This window comes from Mustelus asterias, chromosome 5, assembly GCF_964213995.1.
Source record: "Mustelus asterias chromosome 5, sMusAst1.hap1.1, whole genome shotgun sequence".
In the NCBI taxonomy this organism is placed as follows: domain Eukaryota; kingdom Metazoa; phylum Chordata; class Chondrichthyes; order Carcharhiniformes; family Triakidae; genus Mustelus; species Mustelus asterias.
In genome coordinates this window covers 14,749,379-14,775,099 of record NC_135805.1, presented here as the reverse complement: position 1 = coordinate 14,775,099, position 25,721 = coordinate 14,749,379, and the positions used below count along the sequence as shown (strand labels likewise).

The 25,721-nt window shown below is 46.2% G+C and overlaps 1 protein-coding gene across 2 annotated transcripts in view; it reads right to left on the bottom strand.

Moving 5' to 3' along the window:
* sde2 (SDE2 telomere maintenance homolog (S. pombe)) overlaps positions 1-12,849 on the bottom strand; it is a 46,008-nt gene extending 33,159 nt beyond the window's left edge. For both annotated transcript variants that reach the window (XM_078212198.1, XM_078212197.1), the window contains exons 1-3: positions 12,686-12,849; positions 2,921-3,038; positions 1,536-1,647 (exon numbers count right to left, since the gene is read on the bottom strand). In XM_078212198.1, coding sequence (XP_078068324.1) covers positions 1,536-1,647; positions 2,921-3,038; positions 12,686-12,802 — 347 coding nt within the window. In that variant the 5' untranslated portion in view covers positions 12,803-12,849. The remainder of the gene's footprint in view (positions 1-1,535; positions 1,648-2,920; positions 3,039-12,685) is intronic.
* Between the last annotated feature and the right edge of the window lie 12,872 nt (positions 12,850-25,721).

Genomic DNA, 25,721 nt, shown 5'->3' with positions numbered 1-25,721 from the left:
AAGTCTAGAATTTCTACAGCACTTTTCATGACCTGAGGACATTACAAAATGTTTTCCAAGCCAATGAAGTAATATTTAAACTGGGGTCAGTGTTGCGATGGAGAAAACAGAGCAGCCAATTTGCACACAGTAAGTTCTCACAAACAGCAATGTGATAACCACTGTTTTTAGTGCAGTTGGCCGAGGGGAAAACACGAGCTGAGGCACTGGGAGAATTCCCCTGCTCACCTTGGTATCTAATATGCCTTTTACAAGGCAGCAGACAGGGCCTTAATTTAAACTTCTCATCTGTAATACAGCATCTCTGACAGTGCAGCTCCCCCTCAATACTGTACTGGACTAGACTTAGAATCCTACAGAAGTAGGCCATTCGGCCCATCAAGCCTGCGCCAACAACAATCCCACCCAGGTCCTATCCCCCTACCCTCATGTATTTACCCTGCTGACCCCCCCGACACTAAGGGGCAATTTTTCTTTTAGCATGGCCAATCCACCTAACCTGCACATCTTTGGAGTACAGTAAGAATTTTCACAACATCAGGTTGAAGTCCAACAGGTTTATTTGGTATCACAAGCTTTTGGAGTGCTACTGCATTTCATGAGCGAAAATGGCCCCTTTATAATTCGGCATATTACCACTGAAGATCCTTCCTAGTCTTACGTTGTCAGGAGGTAGCCATTTGGCCCATCAAGTCTATGTCAGCACTCTGCAAAGCAATTTTCACTTCCATCCGAAAGGACAAGGGCAGCAGATACATGGGAACTCCACCATCTGCAAGTTCCCCTCCAAGCCACTCACCATCCTGACTTGGAAATATATCGGCTGTTCCTTCGCAGTCGCTGGGACAAAATCCTGGAATTCCCTCCCTAACGGCATTGTGGGTCAACCCACAGCACATGGACTGCAGCGATTCAAGGAGGCGGCTCACCACCACCTTCTCAAGGGCAACTAGGGATGGGCAATAAATGCTGGCCCGAACCAGCGACGCCCATGTCCCACTCCCTTGCCATTCCCCTGCAAACCTTTTCCTCTTCAGGTGCTTATCCAATTCAGATCTGAAAGCTTCAATTGAACCTACCTCCACCACCCTTTCAGGAACTGCATTCCTGGTCATAACCACTCGCTGTGTAAAATAGTTTTTGTCTATATGTACATTTCTATGCAGACCAGGTTACCAGGGAGCACTATTACTGCAGCGAGCAGTCATATTGATGTAAAGACAGACAGAGCTGTGGTAGTCAGCCCCACTAACTGTTCACGGGAGCAGCAACACCACAGCAATCCAGAAGGTACGCAAGGCAGACCCGGATCTGTGTCACCTTCCATTCACACTGTGCCCTGGTTCTGGACCTTCTGCCAACAGAACCAGTTTCAGCCTATTCTGTCACGATCCCTATCCCCAGTCTCAAACTTCACATCATTAGTACCTGGCTGAAACATTTATAGGGAAACAGAGCAGTGTGATATTGGCATGTCTAGCAGCAAGAGCACACTTTAAAACATCGCATCTTCTGGGGTGAGCTGAATATCTTACGCCTTCTCATGGTTTACATCTCGTAGCCTTCTTCCACTCAAATCCCGGCAGGCCTCTCGGTTTGTCGTTTTCTCGATTTGCGCTCCGAGAGCTCGAAGCATCGACCCAAACCCTGCGCAATGACATAAACCCGAAAAATTACAAACTATATCTCTGCCTGCATCATCATCAATTCTTCTCAAGTTATCCTGATTTTTGGAAGCAGGAAGACTCCATGGAAATAGGTTTGTTAGGGAGAAAGCATCATCGCTGAATCCCCCATTACCAACATCCTGGGGGTTAGCGCTGACCAGAAACTGAACTGGACTAGCCATCTAAATACTGTGGCCACCAGAGCAGGTCAAAGGCTAGGAACCCTGCGGTGAGTAACTCACCTCCTGACTCCCTAAAGCCTGTCCACCATCTACAAGGTAAGGAGTGTGATGGAATCAGGATGAGTGCAACAATCAAGGAACTCAACACCACCCAGGAGAAAGCAGCTGCTTGATCGGTTTCCCATCTTCTAGCATCAACATGTACTCCCTCCAGCTCTGAAGCACAGTAGCAGCAGTGTGTACCATCCTCAAGACACACTGCAGCAACTCACCAAGGCTCCTTCAGTAACGCCTTCCAAATCCACACCTCTACCTCCCACAAGGACAAGGACCTCACGAGGACAAGGGCAACAGATACCTGGGAACACCACCACCTGCAAGCTCCCCTCCGAGTCACCCACCAGTCTGACTTGGGAATATATCACTGTTCCTTCACTGTGGCTGGGTCAAAATCCTAGAACACCTCCCCTAACAGCGCAGTGGATGTACCTACATCACGTGGACTGCAGCAGTTCAGGAAGGTAGCTCATCACCATTGTCAGTCCATTTGTAGGTAGATTAAAAGCACCCATGCAAAAATTGTATAACCAGCTCAGAGCACCAAGAGGTACTACTGCTGTACCTGCCAATCATGCAAAGGTACTGACAGATACAGAGCTGGGAGAGTCAGCCCCTCAGATTGCTCATGGAAACAGTGACATCAGGATGGCATGGTGGCACAGTGGTTAGCACTGCTGCCTCACAGTGCCAGGGACCCGGGTTTGATTCCTGGCTTGTGTCACAGCACATTCTCCCCGTGTCTGCGTGGGTTTCCTCCGGGTGCTGCGGTTTCCACCCACAGTCTGAAAGACATGCTGGTTAGGTGCATTGGCCATTCTAAATTCTCCCTCAGTGTACCCGAACAGGCGCCGGAGTGTGGCAGCTAGGAGATTTTCACAGTAATTTTGTTAGTGTTAATGTAAGCCCATTTGTGGCACTAATAAATAAACTGAAACATCAAGGTAACCCAGAGGTATCCAAGGCAGACCCCAAATCCTAATAAATGAAACCACAGCCATGTTTAAACATTACCTCCTTTCCCTCCAACAAGTCTTTGCTCCAGACTGTAAATTCCTCCATGTTGCAGCTCCCCTTCTTCGACAAGCAGCTTTCCATTATATGTCAGGTAAACATCTGCAATGGGGAGGCCCTAGAGTTGAGATAAATAAAATGTAAAGCCCAGGTGTGCCGAGATCAAGTATCTTTTCCATCAATATACATTTATTGTATGTGCGCATACCCACAGGTCAGGCAGTGGAGAGGTAAAGAACCTCCCTAATCACTGGAATTCCCCATCTAAACCTCTATATAATATGAACATAGAACAGCACAGAACAGGCCCTTCAGCCCACGATGTTGTGCCGAGCTTTATCTGAAACCAAGATCAAGCTATCCCACTCCCTATCATCCTGGTGTGCTCCATGTGCCTATCCAATAACCGCTTAAATGTTCCTAAAGTGTCTGACTCCACTATCACTGCAGGCAGTCCATTCCACACCCCAACCACTCTCTGCGTAAAGAACCTACCTCGGATATCCTTCTGTATCTCCCACCACGAACCCTATAGTTATGCCTCCTTGTAATAGCTCCATCCACCTGAGGAAATAGTCTATGAACGTTCACTCTATCTATCCCCTTCATCATTTTATAAACCTCTATTAAGTCTCCCCTCAACCTCCTCCGCTCCAGAGTGAACAGCCCTTGCTCCCTCAACCTTTCCTCATAAGACCTACCCTCCAAACCAGGCAGCATCCTGGTAAATCTCCTCTGCACTCTTTCCAATGCTTCCACATAAGATAGAAGAATTGCAGCAAGCCCTGTGGACCTGCTTGGCCATTCAGTATCATGGCTCATTTTATATCTCTCCATAACCCTTAATTCCCTTAAAACCCTATCAGTCTCTGTCTTGACTGTATTCAATAATGTGAGCATCCATATGAGGAACTGACATCCAAAGGCTCACAAACCCCTAATAAATTTCTCCTAATCTCAGTCCTAAATGGCTGTCTCCCATATACTGAGACCCCTTCCTCTTGGGAGGTCCCAGCATCATAAATGAGGAAAGAGGTAGAAAGACAAGTAGTTCTTAAACAAAATTAAGACTCATGAGATTGGGGGGCAATTTTTTTTTTATTCATTCGTGGGACATGGGCATCGCTGGCTGGGCCAGAATTTATTGCCCATCCCTAGTTGCCCTTGAACTGAATGGCTTGCTGGGTCATTTCAGAGGGCAGTTGAGAGTCAACCACATTGCTGTGGCTCTGGAGTCACATGTAGGCCAGACCAGGTAAGGACGGCAGATTTCCTTCCCTAAAGGACATTAGTGAACCAGATGGGTTTTCCCGACAATCGACAATGGTTTCATGGTCATCAGTAGATTCTTAATTCCAGATATTTTTTATTGAATTCAAATTTGCCGTGGCGGGATTCGAACCCGGTTCCCCAGAACATTAGCTGAGTTTCTAGATTAATAATCTAGCAATACCACCACGAGGCCACTGCCTCCTATTAATATGGATTAGGATTGGTTCAGGGAGTAGGAATAAATGGGACACTTTCAGGTTGGCAGGCTGTAACTGATCAATTCTTGCACCCCAAATATTTAAATCTATATGTCTTAAACGAGGGGGCTGAATTTACCACATACAAGTTTGCTGATGACACAATGTTAGGTGGTGAGGAGGATGCAAAGAGGCTTCAGAAGGATATAGATGGATTGGATGAGTGAGTAAGAACACGGCAGATGGAATACAATGTGGGGGAAAGGTGAAGTTATTTCAGACCAAGCGTAGACTGGGTGATCGCTTTGCTGAGCACCTTCGGTCTGTGCGCAATCAGGACCCTGACCTTCCAGTTGCTGCCATTTTAACACACGATCCTGCTCCCATGCCCACATGTCTGTCCTTGGCCTGCTGCAATGTTCCAGTGAAGCTCAACACAAACTGGAGGAACAACATCTCACCTTCCGGCTCGGAACAGCCTTCCGATCTCAACCTCGAATTCAACAACTTCAAATGATTTGCTCTACCCCATCTTGACCCCTTTGTTTTCAATTTTTTTTACTATTCTCTACCTTTTATTTCTTTGTCTTTCTTCATCTTTCTTCCCTCCCACTCTTTCCCCCTAGTTTATACCCCTTTGCTTCCCCTTTATCACTTTTTCAAAATTTTACCTCTCTCCCACCTATTCCCCCCCTCCCCCCACATCTTCATCTGTCACAGTTTACCCTCTGATTTCAAGCTTCTCTGCTGTTTGGCCATTCACACCCTTTATTCTCTCTATGGGCTGCCATTAGCAGCCTTTTCCCCTGGTTTCTGTGGCTATGACTCATCTTTCATTCCCTCCCCCTGCAGTATAAATATCTCCGCCTTTCCATCCCTTTTAGCTTTGACAAAGTGTCACCTGGACTCGAAACGTCAGCTCTTCTCTCTCCTTACAGATGCTGCCAGACCTGCTGAGATTTTCCAGCATTTTCTCTTTTGGTTTCAGATTCCAGCATCCGCAGTAATTAGCTTCTATCTTCCCTGGAGTTGAGAAGAATGAGAGATTGTCTCACTGAATTACATGAAATTCTTAAGGCCCTGGCAGGATAGATGCTAGGGTTTCTAGAATACAGGCTAGATAAAAGGGATGGAGATAGTCTAAGTGAGTGGGCGAGGGTCTGGCAGATGGAGCACAATGTTGGTAAATGTGAGGTCATCCATTTTGGTAGGAATAACAGCAAAATGGACTATTATTTAAATGGTAAAAAATTGCAGCACGGCCAATGCAGCTAACCCGCACGTCTTTTGGACCGTGGGAAGAAACCCACACAGACATGGGGAGAACATGCAAACTCCACACAGACAGTGACCCGAGCCAGGAATTGAACCCGAGTCCCTGGCACTGAGAGGCAGCAGTGCTAACCACTGAGCCACCGTGCCACAGCCCAAAAGCAAAGTACTGTGGGTGCTGGAAATCTGACATAAAAAACAGAAAACGCTGGAAAAACCCAGCAGGTCTGGCAGCATCAGTGGAAGCATGGAAGCATCGGTGGAGACAGAAGCAGAAATATATAAGATTATGAAGGGAATAGATAAGGTAGAAGCAGGGAAGTTGTTTCCACTGGCGGGTGAAACTAGAACTAGGGGCAGAACCTCAAAATAAGAGGGAGCAGATTTAGGACTGAGTTGAGGAGGAACTCCTTCACACAAAGGGTTGTGAATTTGTGGAATTCCCTGCCCAGTGAAGCAGTTGAGGCTACCTCATTGAATGTTTTTAAGGCAAGGATAGATTAATTTTTGAACAGTAAAGGAATTAAGGGTTATGGTGAGCGAGCGGGTAAGTGGAGCTGAATCCACGAAAAGATCAGCCATGATCTTATTGAATGGTGGAGCAGGCTTGAGAGGCCAGATGGCCTACTCCTGCTCCTAGTTCTTATGTTCTTATAATGTAAGTGGGACATTGGAATAGAGTCAATAGGTAGGGAAACTTCTGGAAACTATAGTTCGGGACAAAATCAATAGTAATGTAGAAAAGTACAGGAAAACTAAGGAAAGCCAGCATGGATTCATTGAGGGAAAATCATGTTCAACTCACTTGCTGGAGTTTTTTGAGGAGGTTGATAAGGGTAAACACAGTTGATGTGGTGTATATGGCTTTTCAAAAGGTATTTGGTACAGTGCCACACAACAGACTTATGAGTAAAACTCTAGCTCGCAGAATGACTATGGGAACATAAGCCAGCCAGGGCTGTTACCATAGAAGACAGCTCTGTATAATTAACAAATATTTCTCATTTAAAACATGTATTTTGAATTTACAAGATGGATGTGTTTTGCTTTTGGTTACATTTTGTGAAACTTCAGTCAGTGACAAAATACGGAGAGAGGGAAGGAACAATAGTTCCACTGAAAGCAGTAATGCCATCAGCAGCGGTCGGGAACAAGATGGCTACCAATGTTAGCCTTATGAATAGGGTCATACAACTCCGAGAGATAATGCAGGTGGTGAGCAGACATGAAGAATCTCTCAGGGTCGGATGAGAGTCACATGGGTTCAATTCATTGGGAATCATTTCATTGTCCAGCGTTCCATATCGCTGGGCAACAGAAGGGAGGTAACATCCATAATTTAATAACAAATTAAATCCCATTAGGTCATGATGTGTGTTGTTATTAGCTGGAGTAAATGACAGGATGACTATTGACTGATTTGTATTAATGTTTACTGGATAATGCCCACAGGAAAGGTGGGCAATATGATTTTGGGAATGTATAATTGCCTTCACAGGGGCATTGTTCTTCAGACTGATATCCGGCTGCCCGCTTTCTGTACCTTGAGTGCAGGGCTTCCTCATATTATTCTCCCATTCGATCGTTTGGTTAAATAAAGTCATGTCTTCAATATCTGTACACTGTATTTTTGAGTCTTTGTAATAGCTTTAGTAGCTATACATAGCCTCGAGAGGAAACCCCGTCTACAGGACTCTTACTCTTCCTGATATATATTAACAACCTAGACTGTGGTGTTCGGGACATGATTTCAAAATTTGCAGATGAAAAAGATTGGAAACATTGTCAACTGTGATGAGGAGAGTCTTGAATATCAAAAGGATATTGACATGTTGGTGGCCTGGGCAGACAAGTGGCAGAAATGTTCAAGATGTGGAGATGCCGGCGTTGGACTGGGGTAAACACAGTAAGAAGTTTAACAACACCAGGTTAAAGTCAAACAGGCTTCTTTGGTAGCAAACGCTTTTGCTACCAAATAAACCTGTTGGACTTTAACCTGGTGTTGTTAAACTTCTTACTGAGAAATGTTCAATGCAGAGAAATGTGAGGTGATTCATTTTAGCAGGAAGAATATGGATAAAATAAAATAAAATAAAGGGAGAAACTCTGAAGGGAGTGCAGGAAGAGAGGGATCTCAGTGTATATGTACAGATGACAGTGCAATTTGACAAAGTAGTTAATAAAGCATTAATAAAAACTTTACTAATAGGGATATTGAGTACAAGAGGAAGGATCATAGAAACCCTACAGTGCAGAAGGAGGCCATTCGGCCCATCGAGTCTGCACCAACCACAATCCCACCCAGGCCCTACCCCCACATATTTACCCACTAATCCCACTAACCTACGCATCACAGGACTCTAAGGGGCAATTTTTAACCTCGCCAATCAACCTAACCCGCACATCTTTGGACTGTGGGAGGAAACCGGAGCACTCGGAGGAAACCCACGCAGACACGAGGAGAATGTGCAAACTCCACAGGAATTGAATCCGGGACCCTGGAGCTGTGAAGCAGCAGTGCTAACCACTGTGCTACCGTGCCGCCCTGTTGAACTTGCATCAGACACTGGTTATGCCTCACTGGAGTACTGCGTCCGATTCTGGGTACCAGACTGGAGGGAGGATGTGAAGATATTGGAGAGTGTACAGAGGAGATTCACAAGAATGATTCCCGGGATGAAGAACAGTAGCTATGAGGATAGATTGGAGAGGGGAAAAGAAGGCTGAGAGGAGACTTGATAAAGATATTCAAGATCCCGAGGGGTACAGGCAGGGTAAACAGTGAGAAACTGTTCCCACTCAAGACAGCATCAAGAACTAGAAAAGATTCAAAATATTTGGCAAAAGGTGTAAAGTGGAGCAAGGAATTTTTTTCACCCAGAGGGTGGTTGGAGTTTGGATCTAAATTCCTGAGTGTGTGGTGGAGGCAGGTTAAATTGAGGGATTCAAAAATGAATTGGATAGCAAGAATATGCAAGGTTACGAGATAAGGCAGGGGAGTGGAACTAGATAGAATGTGCTTTCAGAGAGCCAGTGCAGACTCGATAGGCTGAACCGCCTCCTTCTGCACTGTAAAGATTCTGTGATTCTGATTCCGAGTCCTTACAACTATTTATGAAGTGCATTCAAAGTGTGAGATAATGCATTTTGGAAGGTCCAATGCATGTAGGATGTATACAGTAAATGGTAGTATCCTTCGGAGTATTAGCAGGCAGAGAGAAATCTGGGCATACATGTCCACCGATCACTGAAAGTGGCAATGCAGGTGGATAAGGTAGTCAAGAAGGCATACAGCATGCTTACCTTCATCGGTCGGGGCATTGAGTACAAAAGTGGCAGGTCATGCTGCAGCTGTACAGAACGTTAGTTAGGCCTCATTTAGAATATGGTGTACAATTCTGGTCGGCACACTACCAAAAGCATGTGGATGCTTCGGAGAGGGTACAGAAGAAGTTTACTAGGATGTTGCTTGGTCTGGAAGGTATGAGCTATGAGGAGAGGTTGGATGAACTCGGTTTGTTCTCACTGGAACAACAGAGGTTATGCGGTGACCTGATAGAGGTTTACAAGATAATGAGTGGCATGGACAGAGTGGATAGTCAGATACTCTTTCCTAGGGTAGAAAAGTCAAGTACCAGGGGACATAGGTTTAAAGTGTGGGGAAAAGTTTAGAGATGTGGCAAGGCAAGTTTTTTCACAGAGGGTGGTGAATGTCTGGAACGCACTGCCTGGGGAGGTGGTGGGAGCAGGTATAATAGTGGCATTTAAGGGGCAACTAGACGAATACATGAATAGGATGGGAACGGAAGGATACGGATTCCGTAATGCATACGGTTTTAGTTTAGACAGGCATCATGATCGGCGCAGGCTTGGAGGGCCAAAGGGCCTGTTCCTGTGCTTTGTTCTAGTGTGGGAGTCAGTGTATTACATATGAACATGTGAACTAGGAGTGGGCCCTCAGCCCCTCGAGCCTGCTCATAGCTGATCTAATTGTAACCGCAATCCCACATTTCTGCCTACTTCAGAAACGTATCACCCCTTGTGAATCAAGAATCTACCTATCTTAAAAATATTCAAAGACTCTTTTGAGGAAGAGTTCCAGAAACACACAACCCTCAGAAAAAAATTTGCCTCATCTCCATCTTAAATGACTGACCCATTATTCTTAGTAAGAAGTTTAACAACACCAGGTTAAAGTCCAACAGGTTTATTTGGTAGCAAAAGCCACACAAGCTTTCGGAGCTCTAAGCCCCTTCTTCAGGTGAGAGGGAATTCTGTTCACAAACAGAGCTTATAAAGACACAGACTCAATTTACATGAATAATGGTTGGAATGCGAATACTTACAACTAATCAAGTCTTTAAGAAACGAAACAATGTGAGTGGAGAGAGCATCAAGACAGGCTAAAAAGATGTGTATTGTCTCCAGACAAGACAGCCAGTGAAACTCTGTGGGGGTTACAAATAGTGTGCCATGAACCCAATATCCCGGTTGAGGCCGTCCTCGTGTGTGCAGAACTTGGCTATCAGTTTCTGCTCAGCGACTCTGCGCTGTCGTGTGTCGCGAAGGCCGCCTTGGAGAACGCTTACCCGAATATCAGAGGCCGAATGCCCGTGACCGCTGAAGTGCTCCCCAACAGGAAGAGAACAGTCTTGCCTGGTGATTGTCGAGCGGTGTTCATTCATCCGTTGTCGCTTCATCCTGGACCACAATATCTTCACCTTCAACAACCAGTTCTTCATCCAGACACACGGAACAGCCATGGGGACCAAATTCGCACCTCAATATGCCAACATCTTCATGCACAGGTTCGAACAAGACTTCTTCACCGCACGGGACCTTCAACCGATGCTATACACTCGATACATCGATGACATTTTCTTCCTTTGGACTTATGGTGAACAATCACTGAAACAACTCTATGATGACATCAACAAGTTCCATCCCACCATCAGGCTCACCATAGACTACTCTCCGGAATCGGTTGCATTCTTGGACACACGCATCTCCATTAAGGACGGTCACCTCAGCACCTCACTGTACCGCAAGCCCACGGATAACCTCACGATGCTCCACTTCTCCAGCTTCCACCCTAAACACGTTAAAGAAGCCATCCCCTACGGACAAGCCTTCCGTATACACAGGATCTGCTCGGATGAGGAGGATCGCAACAGACACCTCCAGACGCTGAAAGATGCCCTCATAAGAACAGGATATGGCGCTAGACTCATTGATCAACAGTTCCAACGCGCCACAGCGAAAAACCGCACCGACCTCCTCAGAAGACAAACATGGGACACAGTGGACAGAATACCCTTCGTTGTCCAGTACTTCCCCGGAGCGGAGAAGCTACGGCATCTCCTCCTGAGCCTTCAACATGTCATTGATGAAGACGAACATCTCGCCAAGGCCATCCCCACACCCCCACTTCTTGCCTTCAAACAACCGCACAACCTCAAACAGACCATTGTCCGCAGCAAACTACCCAGCCTTCAGGAGAACAGTGACCATGACACCACACAACCCTGCCACAGCAACCTCTGCAAGACGTGCCGGATCATCGACACAGATGCCATCATCTCACGTGAGAACACCATCCACCAGGTACACGGTACATACTCTTGCAATTCGGCCAACGTTGTCTACCTGATACGCTGCAAGAAAGGATGTCCCGAGGCATGGTACATTGGGGAAACTATGCAGACGCTGCGACAACGGATGAATGAACACCGCTCGACAATCACCAGGCAAGACTGTTCTCTTCCTGTTGGGGAGCACTTCAGCGGTCACGGGCATTCGGCCTCTGATATTCGGGTAAGCGTTCTCCAAGGCGGCCTTCGCGACACACGACAGCGCAGAGTCGCTGAGCAGAAACTGATAGCCAAGTTCCGCACACACGAGGACGGCCTCAACCGGGATATTGGGTTCATGTCACACTATTTGTAACTCCCACAGTTGCGTGGACCTGCAGAGTTCCACTGGCTGTCTTGTCTGGAGACAATACACATCTTTTTAGCCTGTCTTGATGCTCTCTCCACTCACATTGTTTCGTTTCTTAAAGACTTGATTAGTTGTAAGTATTCGCATTCCAACCATTATTCATGTAAATTGAGTCTGTGTCTTTATAAGCTCTGTTTGTGAACAGAATTCTCACTCACCTGAAGAAGGGGCTTAGAGCTCCGAAAGCTTGTGTGGCTTTTGCTACCAAATAAACCTGTTGGACTTTAACCTGGTGTTGTTAAACTTCTTACTGTGTTTACCCCAGTCCAACGCCGGCATCTCCACATCATGACTACCATTATTCTTAAGCAGTCACCCTAGTTCCAGATTCTCTGACAAACAGAAACATCCTCTCCAGGTCCACCATGTCAATACCCCCGAATCTGAAAGGTTTCAATCAGGTGCTCTTGCCTGTCTGTGAGGGTGGTGACAGTCTGGAATGCGCTGCCTGGGAGGGTGGTGGAGGCGGGATGCCTCACATCCTTTAAAAAGTACCTGGATGAGCACTTGGCACGTCGTAACATTCAGGGCCATGGGCCAAGTGCTGGCAAGTGGGATGAGGTGGGCAGGTCAGCACCTTTCATGCAGATTTGATGGGCCGAAGGGCCTCTTCTGCTCTGCAGTATCCTGTGATTCTGAAGTCATCTTCTAAACTCTACAAAACTAACACCTCCAGCCTTCCCTTATAAGACAACCCGGCCATTCCTGGTGTTAGTCTAGTAAACCTTCTCTGAACTGTTTCTAATGTATTTATATAAGGAGATGAATACTGTACACAGTACTGCAGGTCTGGTCTCACCAATTCCCTGTACAACTGAAGCATAACCTCCCTACTTTTATAACCCATTGATGATAACATTCAATCAGCTTTGCTCATTGCCTGGGGTACTGAGGTTTGCTGAACTGACTGTAATGGAGGGGGTTTGGGGGGGCAAGTGACCCACTGGGGGGGGGGGGGGGGGGCAAGTGACCCACTGGGGAGGAGGGGTCATTCCCCGGGGTGGCAGAAGAGCAGCTCACTCACCTCCTGCTGGCAGCAGCGCTGTTTGAGTTGTAGGCCTGTGGAGCCCGGCGGCAAGTTCACAGCCCAGAGCCGGGAGTCAGGGAGTCGCTGACGGAGCCAGATCTCCATGGCGGCCATTGGGGAAGAGCGCCTGCGCGACAGGCACGCAGTGTCCAGGCCGCCTGCGTCCTGACGTTGCGGAGCACGTCTAGCGCGCTGACGTCCGGGCCGCCTGCGCGCTGACGTCCGGGCCGCCTGCGCGCTGACGTCCGGGCCGCCTGCGCGCTGACGTCCGGGCCGCCTGCGCGCTGACGTCCGGGTCGCCTGCGCGCTGACGTCCGGGCCGCCTGCGCGCTGACGTCCAGGCGGCGCCGCCACGTGACGCAGCTCTGGGAACGCCCCGCGGCCTGTCATGTGATATCCTTGGTGACGTCACAGGGGCGGGAAAAGAGGCCCTCTCTCTGAACCCCCTCCTTCCCTGAGGCTTTGGGAATAAACAAACCCAGACTTTGTTCATCACTTTGAGCAGCGTTTCCTGATCACATTCCCCCACCTCCCAATCACTCTGCAACAACATTTAGAAACACAGACTTTCATCTTTAACAGATGCACCATAGAAAGCATTCTTTCTGGTTGTATCACAGCTTGGTATGGCTCCTGCTCTGCCCAAGACTGCAAGGAACTACAAAGGGTCGTGAATGTAGCCCAATCCATCAGCCTCCCATCCATTGACTCTGTCTACACTTCCCGCTGCCTCGGCAAAGCATAGTAAGAAGTCTCACAACACCAGATTAAATAAAGTCCAACAGGTTTATTTGGTAGCACAAGCCACAAGCTTGGAAAAGCAGCCAATGGTTAGACTGCAGCCTCAGGGACCTGGGTTCAATTCCAGCCTCGGGTCACTGCCTGTGGAGTTTGCACGTTCTCCCCACGTCTGTGTGGGTTTCCTCCGGGTTCTCCAGTTTCCTCCCATAGTCCAAAGATGTGCAGGTTGGATGGATCGGCCATGCTAAATTGACCCTAGTGTCAGGGGGATTAGCAGGGTAAATCTGTGGGTTTACGGGAAGAGGGCCTGGGTGGGATTGTGGTCAATGCAGACTCGATGAGCCGAATGGCCTCCTTCTGCACTGTCGGGATTCAAGGACTCCATGCACCCCAGACATACTCTTCTTTCACCTTCCGTCGGGAAAAAGATCCGTTGATTTGATTTATTATTGTCACATGCATTAACATACATGAAAAGTATTGTTTCTTGCGCACTATAAGACAAAACATACCGTTCAAAGAGAAGGAAAGGAGAGAGTGCAGAATGTAGTGCTACAGTCATAGCTAGGGTGTAGAGAAAGATCAACTTAATGCAAGCTAAGTCCATTCAAAAGTCTGACAGCAGCAAGGAAGAAGCAGTTCTTGGGTCAGTTGGTACCTGACTTTTGTATCTTTTTCCCGAAGAAAAAAGGTGGAAGAAAGAATGTCCAGGGTGCGTGGGATTCTTAATAATGCTGGCTGCTTTGCTGAGGCATCGGGAAGTGTGGACAGAGTCAATGGATGGGAGGCTGGTTTGCGTGATGGATTGGGCTACAGTCATGACCTTTTGTAGTTCCTTGCAGAGCCGGAGCCATACCGAGCTGCGTTACAACCAGAAAGAATGCTTTCTATGGTGCATCTGTAAAAGTTGGTGAAAGTTGTAGCTGACATGCCAAATTTCCTTAGCCTTCTGAGAAAGTAGAGGCGTTGGTGGGCTTTCTTAATTATAGTGTCAGCATGGGGGGACCAGGACAGGTTGTTGGTGATCTAGACACATAAAAACTTGAAGCTTTCGACACTTTCTACTTCGTCCCCGTTGATGTAGACAGGGGCATGTTCTCCTTTATGCTTCCTGAAGTCGATGACAATCTCCTTCATTTTGTTGACATTGAGGGAGAGATTATTGTTGCCACACCAGTTCACCATATTCTCTATCTCATTCCTGTACTCTGTCTCGTCATTGTGTGAGATCCGACCCACTACGGTGGTGGTCGTCAGCAAATTTGAAAATCGAATTGGAGGAGATTGGAGATCGAATTGGAGATCACGTACCAACCGACTCAAGAACAGCTTCTTTCCTACTGCCATCAGACTTTTGAATGGACCTACCATATATTAAGCTGATGTTTCTCTACACCTAGCTATGACTGTAACACTATATTCTGCGCCCTCTCCTTTCCTTTTCTCCCATGTACCCTTTGAACAGTACATTTTGTTTGTATAGCATGCAAGAAACAATACTTTTCACTATAATAACATGACAATAATACGTTACAATAGTAATTCCTCTCAATCAAAAGTATTCCTAAAGTGCAAAAAGAGGCGATTCGGGCCATTGAGTCTGTAGTGACCCTCTGAAAGAGCATCTTACCCAGCATCCCCCCTCCCCCCACCCTATCCCCGTAACCCAGCACATTTACTATGGCTAATCAACCTAATGTACGCCTCTCTGGACACTAAGGGGTAACTTACTGTAGCCAATCCACCTAACCTGCACATCTTTGGACTGTGGGGGGAATCCTTGATTATACTGGTTACTTTTCCGAAGCAGCGGAAAGTGTAGATGGAGTCAATGGATGGGAGGCTGGTTTGCGTGATGGACTGGGCTTCGTTCATGACCCTTTGTAGTTGATGGAGATGTTATAGAGGTAAATCACTTATTGAAGGAGATGTAAATTCAGAATGCTGTGTAGTATTGATTTTCTGGCTACAGAGTAGGGCCAGACTGTGGACACTATGTTTCCTTGTCCAATGTCAATGCACTGAGCTATTCAGTGGAGGCAGAGAATGATGGAAAGCAGGAAATTTGGATTTTTTTACCCTATGCAGCCCAAACAGAACCTCACTGTCGTGTCAATTAAAGTCAGCACCAACTGGAACCAAGCTGGAATATTCCTGATTTGTAGGACAACCCAACTGGATCACTGGGAATTACAGGAGCTTCTCTGATATTTTAAGGACAGGAAATTCTCCTAACAACTGAGCCAACATTCCTCTCAATCACCATGTGTTTAATTCATTATTTGTTCCAGTGATGGGATCTTGTTCTGTGCAAAATGTCTGCTCCATTCACCTATGTAACAGCAATGACATCAGTAATGTTGGACCAAGGAGCGGCACAGGCTTGGAGGGCCGAAGGGCCTGTTTCCTGTGCTGTACTGTTCTTGAACTGAGTGGCTTGCTCGGCCATTTTCAGAGAGTCAGCCACATTGCTGTGGTTCCTGAGTCACATGTAGGCCAGACCGGGTAAGGACAGCAGATTTCTTTCCCTAAAGGACATCAGGCGATAGTTTCATAGAATAGATCATAAAATCCCAACATGTGCAGAAGGGAGCCATTCGACTGACTCTCTGACAGAGCACCTTGCTCAGGCCCTAACCCCATTACCCCACAAATTTACCCCGCTAATAATTGAGACTATCTTTTAATTCCAGATATATTAATTGACTTTAAATTCTACCAGCTGCCATGGCAGGATCTGGATTTAATCCCATGTCCCCAGAGCTTTAGCCTGGGCCTCTGGATTGCTAGTCCAATGACAATACAGCTACAGCACCGTCTCCCCAAAACCACCCTTCTCCAACACCTCTCCACTATTGTCCAAACAGTTGGCACTGCTCTCATCTTCTTCCATTCCTGTCCATCCAATAGCAGAGAGAGAATCATTTGCAATTAGTTCCCTTATTGCTCCTGCACCATCAGTTCCAGTGTCCCTAAGGATTTATACTTCTCCCGTCTCCCATTTCTCATCTACACACTATCCCTCAGCTATATCACCCAAAACTACAGTTTTCACACCTACACTGATGACACCAAGCTTTACTTGACCACTGCCTTTCTGACCCCTCCACTGTTGCTCAATTATCAGACAGATTATGTGGCATAGTGGACAGTGACGAAGGTGATCTAGGATTGCAAAGGGGTCTTGATCAATTGGACCAGTGAGCTGATGAGTGGCAGATGAAGTTTAAGTTAGATAGATGCGAGATGATGCATGTTGGTAGATTGAAACAGGGCAGGAGTTACTCAGTTAATGGTAGGGCATTGGGGAGAGTTATAGAACAAAGAGATCTAGGGGTACAGGTTCATAGCTCCTTGAAAGTGGAGTCACAGGTGGACAGAGTGGTGAAGAAGGCATTCGGCATGCTTGGTTTCATTGGTCAGAACATTGAATACAGGAGATGGGGGCATCTTGTTGAAGTTGTACAAGACATTGATAAGGCCACACTTAGAATACCATGTACAGTTCTGGTCACTATAATAGCAAGGATATTATTAAACTAGAAAGAGTGCCGAAAATATTTACTAGGATGCTACCGGGACTTGATGGTTTGAGTTCTAAGGAGAAGCTGGGTAGACTGGGACTCTTTTCCCTGGCGTGTAGGAGACTTAGTGGTGATCTTATAAAGGTCTATACAATATTGAGGGGCATAGTTCAGTTAGATAGTCAATATCTTTTCCCAAAGGTAGGGGAGTCTAAAACTAGCGGGCATCGGTTTAAAGTAGAAGGGAGAGATACAAAAGGGTCCAGAGAGGCAATTGTTTCACACAGAGGGCGGTGTCTGGAACAATTCTAGTAGTCGAGGCGGGTACAATTTTGTCTTTTAAAAAGCATTTAGACAGTTACATGGGTAACATGGGTATAGAGAAGTATGGGCTAAACGCAAGCAATTGGAACTAGATTAGTGGTTTAAAAAAAGGGTGGCATGGACAAGTTGGGCCGAAGGGCTGTAAACCTCTATGATTCTATGACATTCAGTATTGGATGAGCAGAAATTTCCCCCAATTAAATATTGAGAAGACCGAAACTATTGTCTTTGATTCCCATTACAAATACCAGTCCCTAGCCACTGACTGCATCCCTTAACCCGGAGGTTGTCTGTATCTGAACGAAACTATTTGCAATCTTGCTGTTGTATTGACCCTGTGATGAACTTCCAAACACCTATCTGAGCTATCATTAAGAGGGCCTATTTCCACCTCTGTAACATTGTCCATCTCCAACCCTGCCTCAGTTCATCTGCTACTGAAACCCTCATTCATGCCTTCTGTTACCTTTAGACTTGACTCTTCCCATGCACTCCTGGCCTGTCGTACACATTTAACCCTCTGTAAACTCTGCTGCTCGAGTGCTACCATTAAAGGGCAATTTGGAGATGGGCAACAAATATAGACACAGTAGTTAAGCACTGCTGCCTCACAGCGCCAGGGACCCGGTTCGATTCCCGGCTTGGGTCACTGTCTGTGTGGAATTTGCACGGTCTCCCCATGTCTGCATGGGTTTCGTCCGGATACTCCGGTTTCCTCTCACAGTCCGAAAATGTGCGGGTTAGGTTGATTGGCCATGCTAAATTTACCCTAGTTTCGTGGGGAATGACAGGGTAAATATGTGGGGTCATTGGGATAGGACCTGGGTGGGATTATTGTTGGTGCAGGCTTGATGGGCCGAATGGCCTCCTGAACTGTAGAGGTTCTATGATTTTATGAAATATGGGTCTTGCCAGCGTCACTCACATCCCATGAAAGAATTAAAAATAAAACTTGCACCAAATCCCATTCACCTAACCATCCTGTGTTTACCGAGGCAGTTATATTTCAGGTTAAGAATGTGATAGTGGGGGTGGGATCTAAAGCAGTAGGGAGACAGAAGAGAAGTTTGAGGACAGCACAGAAGTTAAAGAGAGCACATTAAGTAGTAAAGGCAGTGTCAGTAATCCTAGTACCAGATAGATCAGGCAAAAACAAGACAGAGAGCAAGGGAAGTCCAGATTAAACTGCATTTATTTCAATGCAAGAGGCCTGACGGGCAAGGCCGATGAACCCAGGGCACGGATGAGTACGTGGGACTGGGATATTATAGCAATTACTGAAACATGGCTAAGGGAGGGACAGGACTGGCAGCTCAATGTTCCAGGGTACAGATGCTATTGGAAAGATAGAACAGGAGGTAAGAGAGGAGGGGGAGTTGCACTTTGATTAGGGAAAACATGAGAGGGGATATATCCGAGGGTTCGGCCATTGTGTCTATATGGGTAGAACTGAGAAATGAGAAGGGGGAAATCACTTTGACAGGGTTGTATTATAGGCCCCCAAATAGTCGGCAGGAAATTGAGGAGCAAATATGTAAGGAGATTACAGATAGCTCCAAGAAAAATAGGGTAGTAATAGTCAGAGATTTTAACTTTCCCAACATTGACTGGGACGGCCATAGTATTAGAGGGTCGGATGGAGAGAAATTTGTTGAGTGTATTCAGGAGGAATTTCTCATTCAGTATGTGGATGGCCCGACTAGAGAGGGGGCAAAACTTGACCTTCTCTTGGGAAATAAGGAAGGGCAGGTGACAGAAGTGTTAGTGAGGGATCACTTTGGGACCAGTGACCATAATTCTATTAGTTTTAAGATAACTATGGAGAATGATAGGTCTGGCCCAAAAGTTAAAATTCTGAATTGGGGCAAGGCCAATTTTGATGGTATGAGGCAGGAACTTTCAAAAGTTAATTGGGGGAGTCTGTGGGAAGGCAAAGGGACATCTGGTAAGTGGCATGCTTTCAAAAGTGTGTTAACCAGGGTTCAGGGTAAACACATTCCTCTTAGGGTGAAGAGCAAAGCTGGCAGAAGTAGGGAACCCTGGATGACTTGGGATATTGAGGCCCTGGTCAAGAAGAAGATAGAGGCACATGACATGCATAGGCAGCTGGGATCAAGTGAATCTTTTGAAGAGTATAGGGGGTGTAGGAATAGAGTTAAGAGAGAAATCAGGAGGGCAAAAAGGGGACATGAGATTGTTTTGGCAGATAAGGCAAAGGAGAATCCAAAGAGCTTCTACAAATACATAAAGGGCAAAAGAGTGACAAGGGAGAGAGTAGGGCCTCTTAAGGATCAACAAGGTAATCTATGTGCGGATCCACAAGAGATGGATGAGATCCTAAATGAATATTTCTCATCAGTATTTACTATTGAGTAAAGCATGGATGTTAGAGAACTTGGGGAAATAAATAGTGATATCTTGAGGAGTGTACATATTACAGAGAAGGAGGTGCTGGAAGTCTCAAAGCGCATCAAGGTAGATAAATCCCCGGGACCTGATGAAGTGTATCCCAGGACATTGTGGGAGGATAGGGAGAAAATTGCAGGTCCCCTAGCCGACATATTTGAATCATCGATAGTGACGGGTGAGGTGCCTGAAGATTGGAGAGTGGCAAATGTTGTGCCTTTGTTTAAAAAGGGCTGCAGGGAAAAGTCTAGGAACTACAGGCCAGTGAGCCTCACATCTGTGGTGGGTAAGTTGTTGGAAGGTATTTTGAGAGACAGGATCTACAGGCATTTGGAGACGCAAGGACTGATTAGGGACAGTCAGCATGGCTTTGTGAGTGGAAAATCATGTCTCACAAATTTGATTGAGTTTTTTGAAGGGGTAACCAAGAAGGTAGATGAGGGCAGTGCAGTTGATGTTGTCCACATGGACTTTAGCAAGGCTTTTAACAAGGTACTGCATGGTCGGTTGTTGCATAAGGTTAAATCTCACGGGATCCAAGGTGAGGTATCTAAATGGATACAAAATTGGCTTCTTGACAGAATGTGGAGATGCCGACGTTGAAGCCAGAGGGTGGTCGTAGAGTTGTTTTTCAAACTGGAGGCCTGTGATCAGCGGTGTGCCTCAGGGATCAGTGCTGGGTCCACTGTTATTTGTCATTTATATTAATGATTTGGATGAGAATATAGGAGGCATGGTTAGTAAGTTTGCAGATGACACCGAGATTAGTGGCATAGTGGATAGTGAAGAAAGTTATCTCCGATTCCAACGGGATCTTGATCAATTGGGCCAGTGGGCTGACGAATGGCAAATGGAGTTTAATTTAGATAAATGCGAGGTGATGCATTTTGGTAGATTGAACCAGGGCAGGACTTAGAATCATAGAACCGTAGAAACCCTAAAGTGCAGAAAGAGGCCATTCGGCCCATCGAGTCTGCTCCGACCACAGTCCTACCCAGGCCCTCCCCCCTTATCCCTACATATTTACCCACTAATCCCTCTAACCTACGCATCTCAGGACACTAAGGGGCAATTTTAGCATGGCCAATCAACCTAACCCGCACATCTTTGGACTTACTCAGTTAATGATAGGGCGTTAGGGAAAGTTATAGAACAAAGAGATCTCGGGGTTCATGTTCATGGCTCCTTGAAAGTGGAGTCACAGGTGGACAGAATGATGAAGAAGGCATTCGGCATGCTTGGTTTCATCAATCAGAACACTGAATACAGGAGTTGGAACGACTTGTTGAAGTTATACAAGACATTGGTAAGGCCACACTTGGAATACTGTGTGCAATTCTGGTCACCCTATTATAGAAAGGATATTATTAAATTAGAAAGAGTGCAGAAAAGATTTACTCGGATGCTACAGGGACTTGATGGATTGAGTTATAAGGAGAGGCTGGATAGACTGGGACTTTTTTCTCTGGAGTGTAGGAGGCTGAGGGATGACCTTATAGAGGTCTATAAAATAATGAGGGGCACAGATCAGCTAGATAGTCAATATCTTTTCCCAAAGGTAGGGGAGTCTAAAACTAGAGGGCATAGGTTTAAGGTGAGAGGGGAGAGATACAAAAGTGTTCAGAGGGGCAATTGTTTCACACAGAGGGTGGTGAGTGTCTGGAACAAGCTACCAGAGGTAGTAGTAGAGGCGGGTACAATTTTGTCTTTTAAAAAGCATTTAGATAGTTACATGGGTACAATGGGTATCGAGAGATATGGGCCAAATGCGGGCAATTGGGATTAGCTTAGGGGTTTAAAAAAAAGGGTGGCATGGACAAGTTGGGCTGAAGGGCCTGTTTCCATGCTGTAAACCTCTATGACTCTATGATTCAGCAATGGTAATGCCATTAAATGTCCTGGGGAGATGGTAGATTCTCTCTTGTTCGAGATGGTCATTGCCTGGCACTTGTGCAGCACAAACGTTACTTGTCAGCCTGAGCCTGAATATTCTCCAGATATTGCTGCATATGGGCCAAAGTGTATTTAAGGATTCATGAATAGTAACTATCCCAGGACTTGGTTAAGTAAAATCTTTATTTTAAAGTTCTCATCCTTCCTTTCGAATCTCTCCATGGTCTCACCCACCCCTATCTATGTAACCTCCGAGATCTCTGCACTCCTCCATGTCTGGCCTCTTGAGCAATCTTGACTTCAATCCTCCATCATGGTTGACTGTACTGTCTCTGGAACTCCCTCTCTACACCTCCTGACCTCTCTACCTCGCTTCCCTCCTTTAAGGTGCTCCTGTATACCTATCTCTCTGACCAAGCTTTTGGTCATTTGACTAATATCTCCTCTGTGGCTCAGAGTCATTGTTTGTTTAATATGCTCCTGTGAAGCACCTTGGGATGCTTAATTGGATTAAAGGTGGTATATAAAGACAAGTTGTTCATAAGCTCATAAGATATAGGAGCAGAATTAGGCCATTCGGCCCATCGAGTCCGCTCCGCCATTCGATCATGGCTGATCTGCTCCTCATCCCCATTTTCCTGCCTTCTTCCCATAACCCTTCAACCCATTCCCAATTAAAAATCTGCCTAATTCCTCCTTAAATTTACTCACTGTCCCAGCATGCACCGCACTTTGGGATAGCGAATTCCACAGATTCACAACACTTTGGGAGAAGTAGTTCCTCCTCAACTCTGTTTTAAATTTGCTACCCCTTATCCTAAGACGATGACCTCTCGTCCTAGAATGTCCCACAAGAGGAAGCATCCGTTCCACGTCTACTTTATCGAGACCTTTTAACAGCTTGTATACCTCAATTTGATCTCCCCTCATTCTTCTAAGTTCCAGACAGTATAGGCCTAAACTAATTGTTGGAACTAATGTTTGTGTAATGTTTTATCACATCTCAGAAATGTCATCAAGTGATGCATTTATCAAATCATGAAAATTCAGGAGTTCCTCAGGGTAGTGTCCTAGGCCCAACCACCTTCAACTGCTTTGTCAATGAGCTTCCCTCCATCATAAGGGCGGCACGGTAGCACAGTGGTTAGCACTGCTGCTTCACAGCTCCAGAGACCTGGGTTCGATTCCCGGCTGGGTCACTGTCTGTGTGGAGTTTGCACATTCTCCTCGTGTCTGCGTGGGTTTCCTCCGGGTGCTCCGGTTTCCTCCCACAGTCCAAAGATGTGCGGGTTAGGTTGATTGGCCATGCTAAAATTGCCCTTAGTGTCTTGAAATGCGTAGGTTAAAGGGATTAGTAGGTAAAATATATGGGGGTAGGCCCTGGGTGGGATTGTGGTCGGTGCAGACTCGATGGGCCGAATGGCCTCTTTCTGTGCTGTAGGGTTTCTATGATAAGGACATTCGCAATGATTGCACAATGTTCAGCAGTATTCATGACTCCTTAGATGTAGTTTGGCCCATATGCAGCAATACCTAGAGAATATTCAGACTCAGGCTGACAAGTAACGTTCGTGCCGCACAAGTGCCAGGCAATGACCATCTCTAACAAGAGAGAATCTACCATCTCCCCAGGACATTCAATGGCATCACCATTGCTGAATCCCCCACTAGCAAATTCTTAACCTGAAATTTAACTGACCCAGCAAAATAAATACCATCTCAGAGACTGGGAATTCTATGGTGAGAAACTCGGGGAGGCGATGGCCCAGTGGTATTATCGCTAGACTATTAATCCAGAAACTCAGCTCATGTTCTGGGGACTCAGGTTGGAATCCTGCCACAGCAGATGGTGGAATTTGAATTCAATAAAAAATATCTGGAATTAAGAATCTACTGATGACCATGAAACCATTGTCGATTGTCGGAAAAATCCATCTGGTTCACTAATGTCCTTTAGGGAAGGAAATCTGCCGTCCTTACCCGGTCTGGCCTACATGTGACTCCAGACCCACAGTAATGTGGTTGACTCTCAATTGCCCTCCAAAGGCAACGAGCGATGGGTAATAAATGCTGGCCAGCCAGTGACACCCATGTCCCATGAATGAATCAATAAAAACAATTACTCATCTCTTGGTCCAGAATCACAGAATTATTACAGCTGTAACAAGAAGGCAGCCATTCAGCCCATCATGTCTGCATTGACTCTCCAACTGAGCATTAGGACTTTGTGCTTTGCCCCATCCCCAAAGCCTGTCTGCCATCCACAAAGCACAAGTCAGGAGTGTGTTGGAATACTCTCCCCTTGCCTAGTGCAGCGCCAACAATACTCAAGAAGCTTGACACCATCCAGGACAAAGCAGCCTGCTTGATTGGCTCCCCATCCACAAGCATTCAATCCCTTCACCACCGGCCCACAGTGTCAACAGTACCATTTATCTAAAAGAATTCACTGCACCAACTTACCAGCCTCCTTCAATAGCACCTACCAAAGCCATGACCTCCACCATCTAGAAGGACAAGGGCAGCAAATACATGGGAACTCCACCACCTGTAAGTTCTCCTCCAAATCACACATCATCTTGACTTAACATAGAAAACATAGAAACTAGAAACCGGAGGAGGCCATTCGGCCCTTCAAGCCTGCTCCGCCGTACATTTTGATCATAGCTGATCATCAAATTCAATATCCTGATTCCCCCTTGCCCCCATACACTTGTTCCCTTTAGCCCCACGAGCTATATCTAATTTCTTCTTGAAATCAGACAACGTTTTGGCCTCAACTACATTCTGTGGGAGTGAATTCCACACATTCACCGCCCTCTGGGTGAAGAAATTTCTCCTCACCTCAGTTCTGAAAGGTTTACCCCTTATCCTCAAACTATGACTCCTAGTTCTGGACTCCCCCAACATCGAGAACATTCTTTCTGAATCTACCCTATCTAACCATATTAGAATTTTATAAGTTTCTATGAGATCCCCTCTCACTCTTCTAAACTCCAGTGAATATAATCCGAACCGACTTAGTCTCTCCTCATATGACAGACCTGCCATCCCAGGAATCAGCCTGGTAAACTTTCGCTGTACTCCCTCTTTAGCAAGGACATCCTTCCTCAGATAAGTACACCAAAACTGTACACAATGCTCCAGGTGCGGCCTCACCAACGCCCTATACAATTGCAGTAAATATATGGAAATACATGGACTTGGAAATTTATCGCCGTTACTTCACTGTCGCTGGGTCAAAATACTGGAACTTCCTCCCTAACAGCACTGAGTGCTGTGAGTAGAATCATAGAATCCTACAGTGCAGAAGGAGGCCATTCGGCCCATCGAGCCTGTACTGACCACAATCCCACCCAGGCACTCTCCCCGTAACCCCATGCATTTACCCTAGCTAGTCCCTCTGACACTAAGGGGGAATTTAGCATGGCCAATCCACCTAACCCGCACATCTTTGGACTGTGGGAGGAAACCGGAGGAAACCAATGCAGACACAGGGAGAATGTCCAAACTGCACACAGACAGTGACCCAAGCTGGGAATCGAACCCTGGCGCTGTGAGGCAGCAATGCTAACCACTGTGCCACCCTTTACTGGTGGAAGAGTTAAGAGAACTGTCCAAGTAGTTTTGCTTTTTAACGATAGGGAGAGAGGCAGCAAGGAAAAGATTCTTAGACTTAGATCACCAGTGGATGAGGGCACAGTTTGGGACAAAGGAATGGCAGGATTGGAATGGATAAATAAAAAAAATGTTCTTGCATGTGTGCATCGCTGGCAAGACCAGCATTTGTTGCCCATCCCTAATTGTCCTTGAACTGAGTGGCTTATTGGACCACTGAAGAGGGCAATTAAATGTCAATCACATTGCTGCGGGTCTGGAGTCACATGTAGATCAGACCAGGTAAGGACAGCAGAGGTCATCATTGGACACCAGTGACAATACCACTACACCACCAGCTCCCCATGGATAAGCTCGGATGATACCATGGAGGGACTTTTGGAAAAAAGTTGAAGATTTTGAACTCCATGCACTGTGAGAAAAGTTGTCTATATGGACTTTAGTAAAGCGTTTGACAAAGTCCCTCATGGTAGGCTAGTGAAAAAGGTTGGATCCCATGGGATAAAGGGGGAGGTGGCTAGATGGGT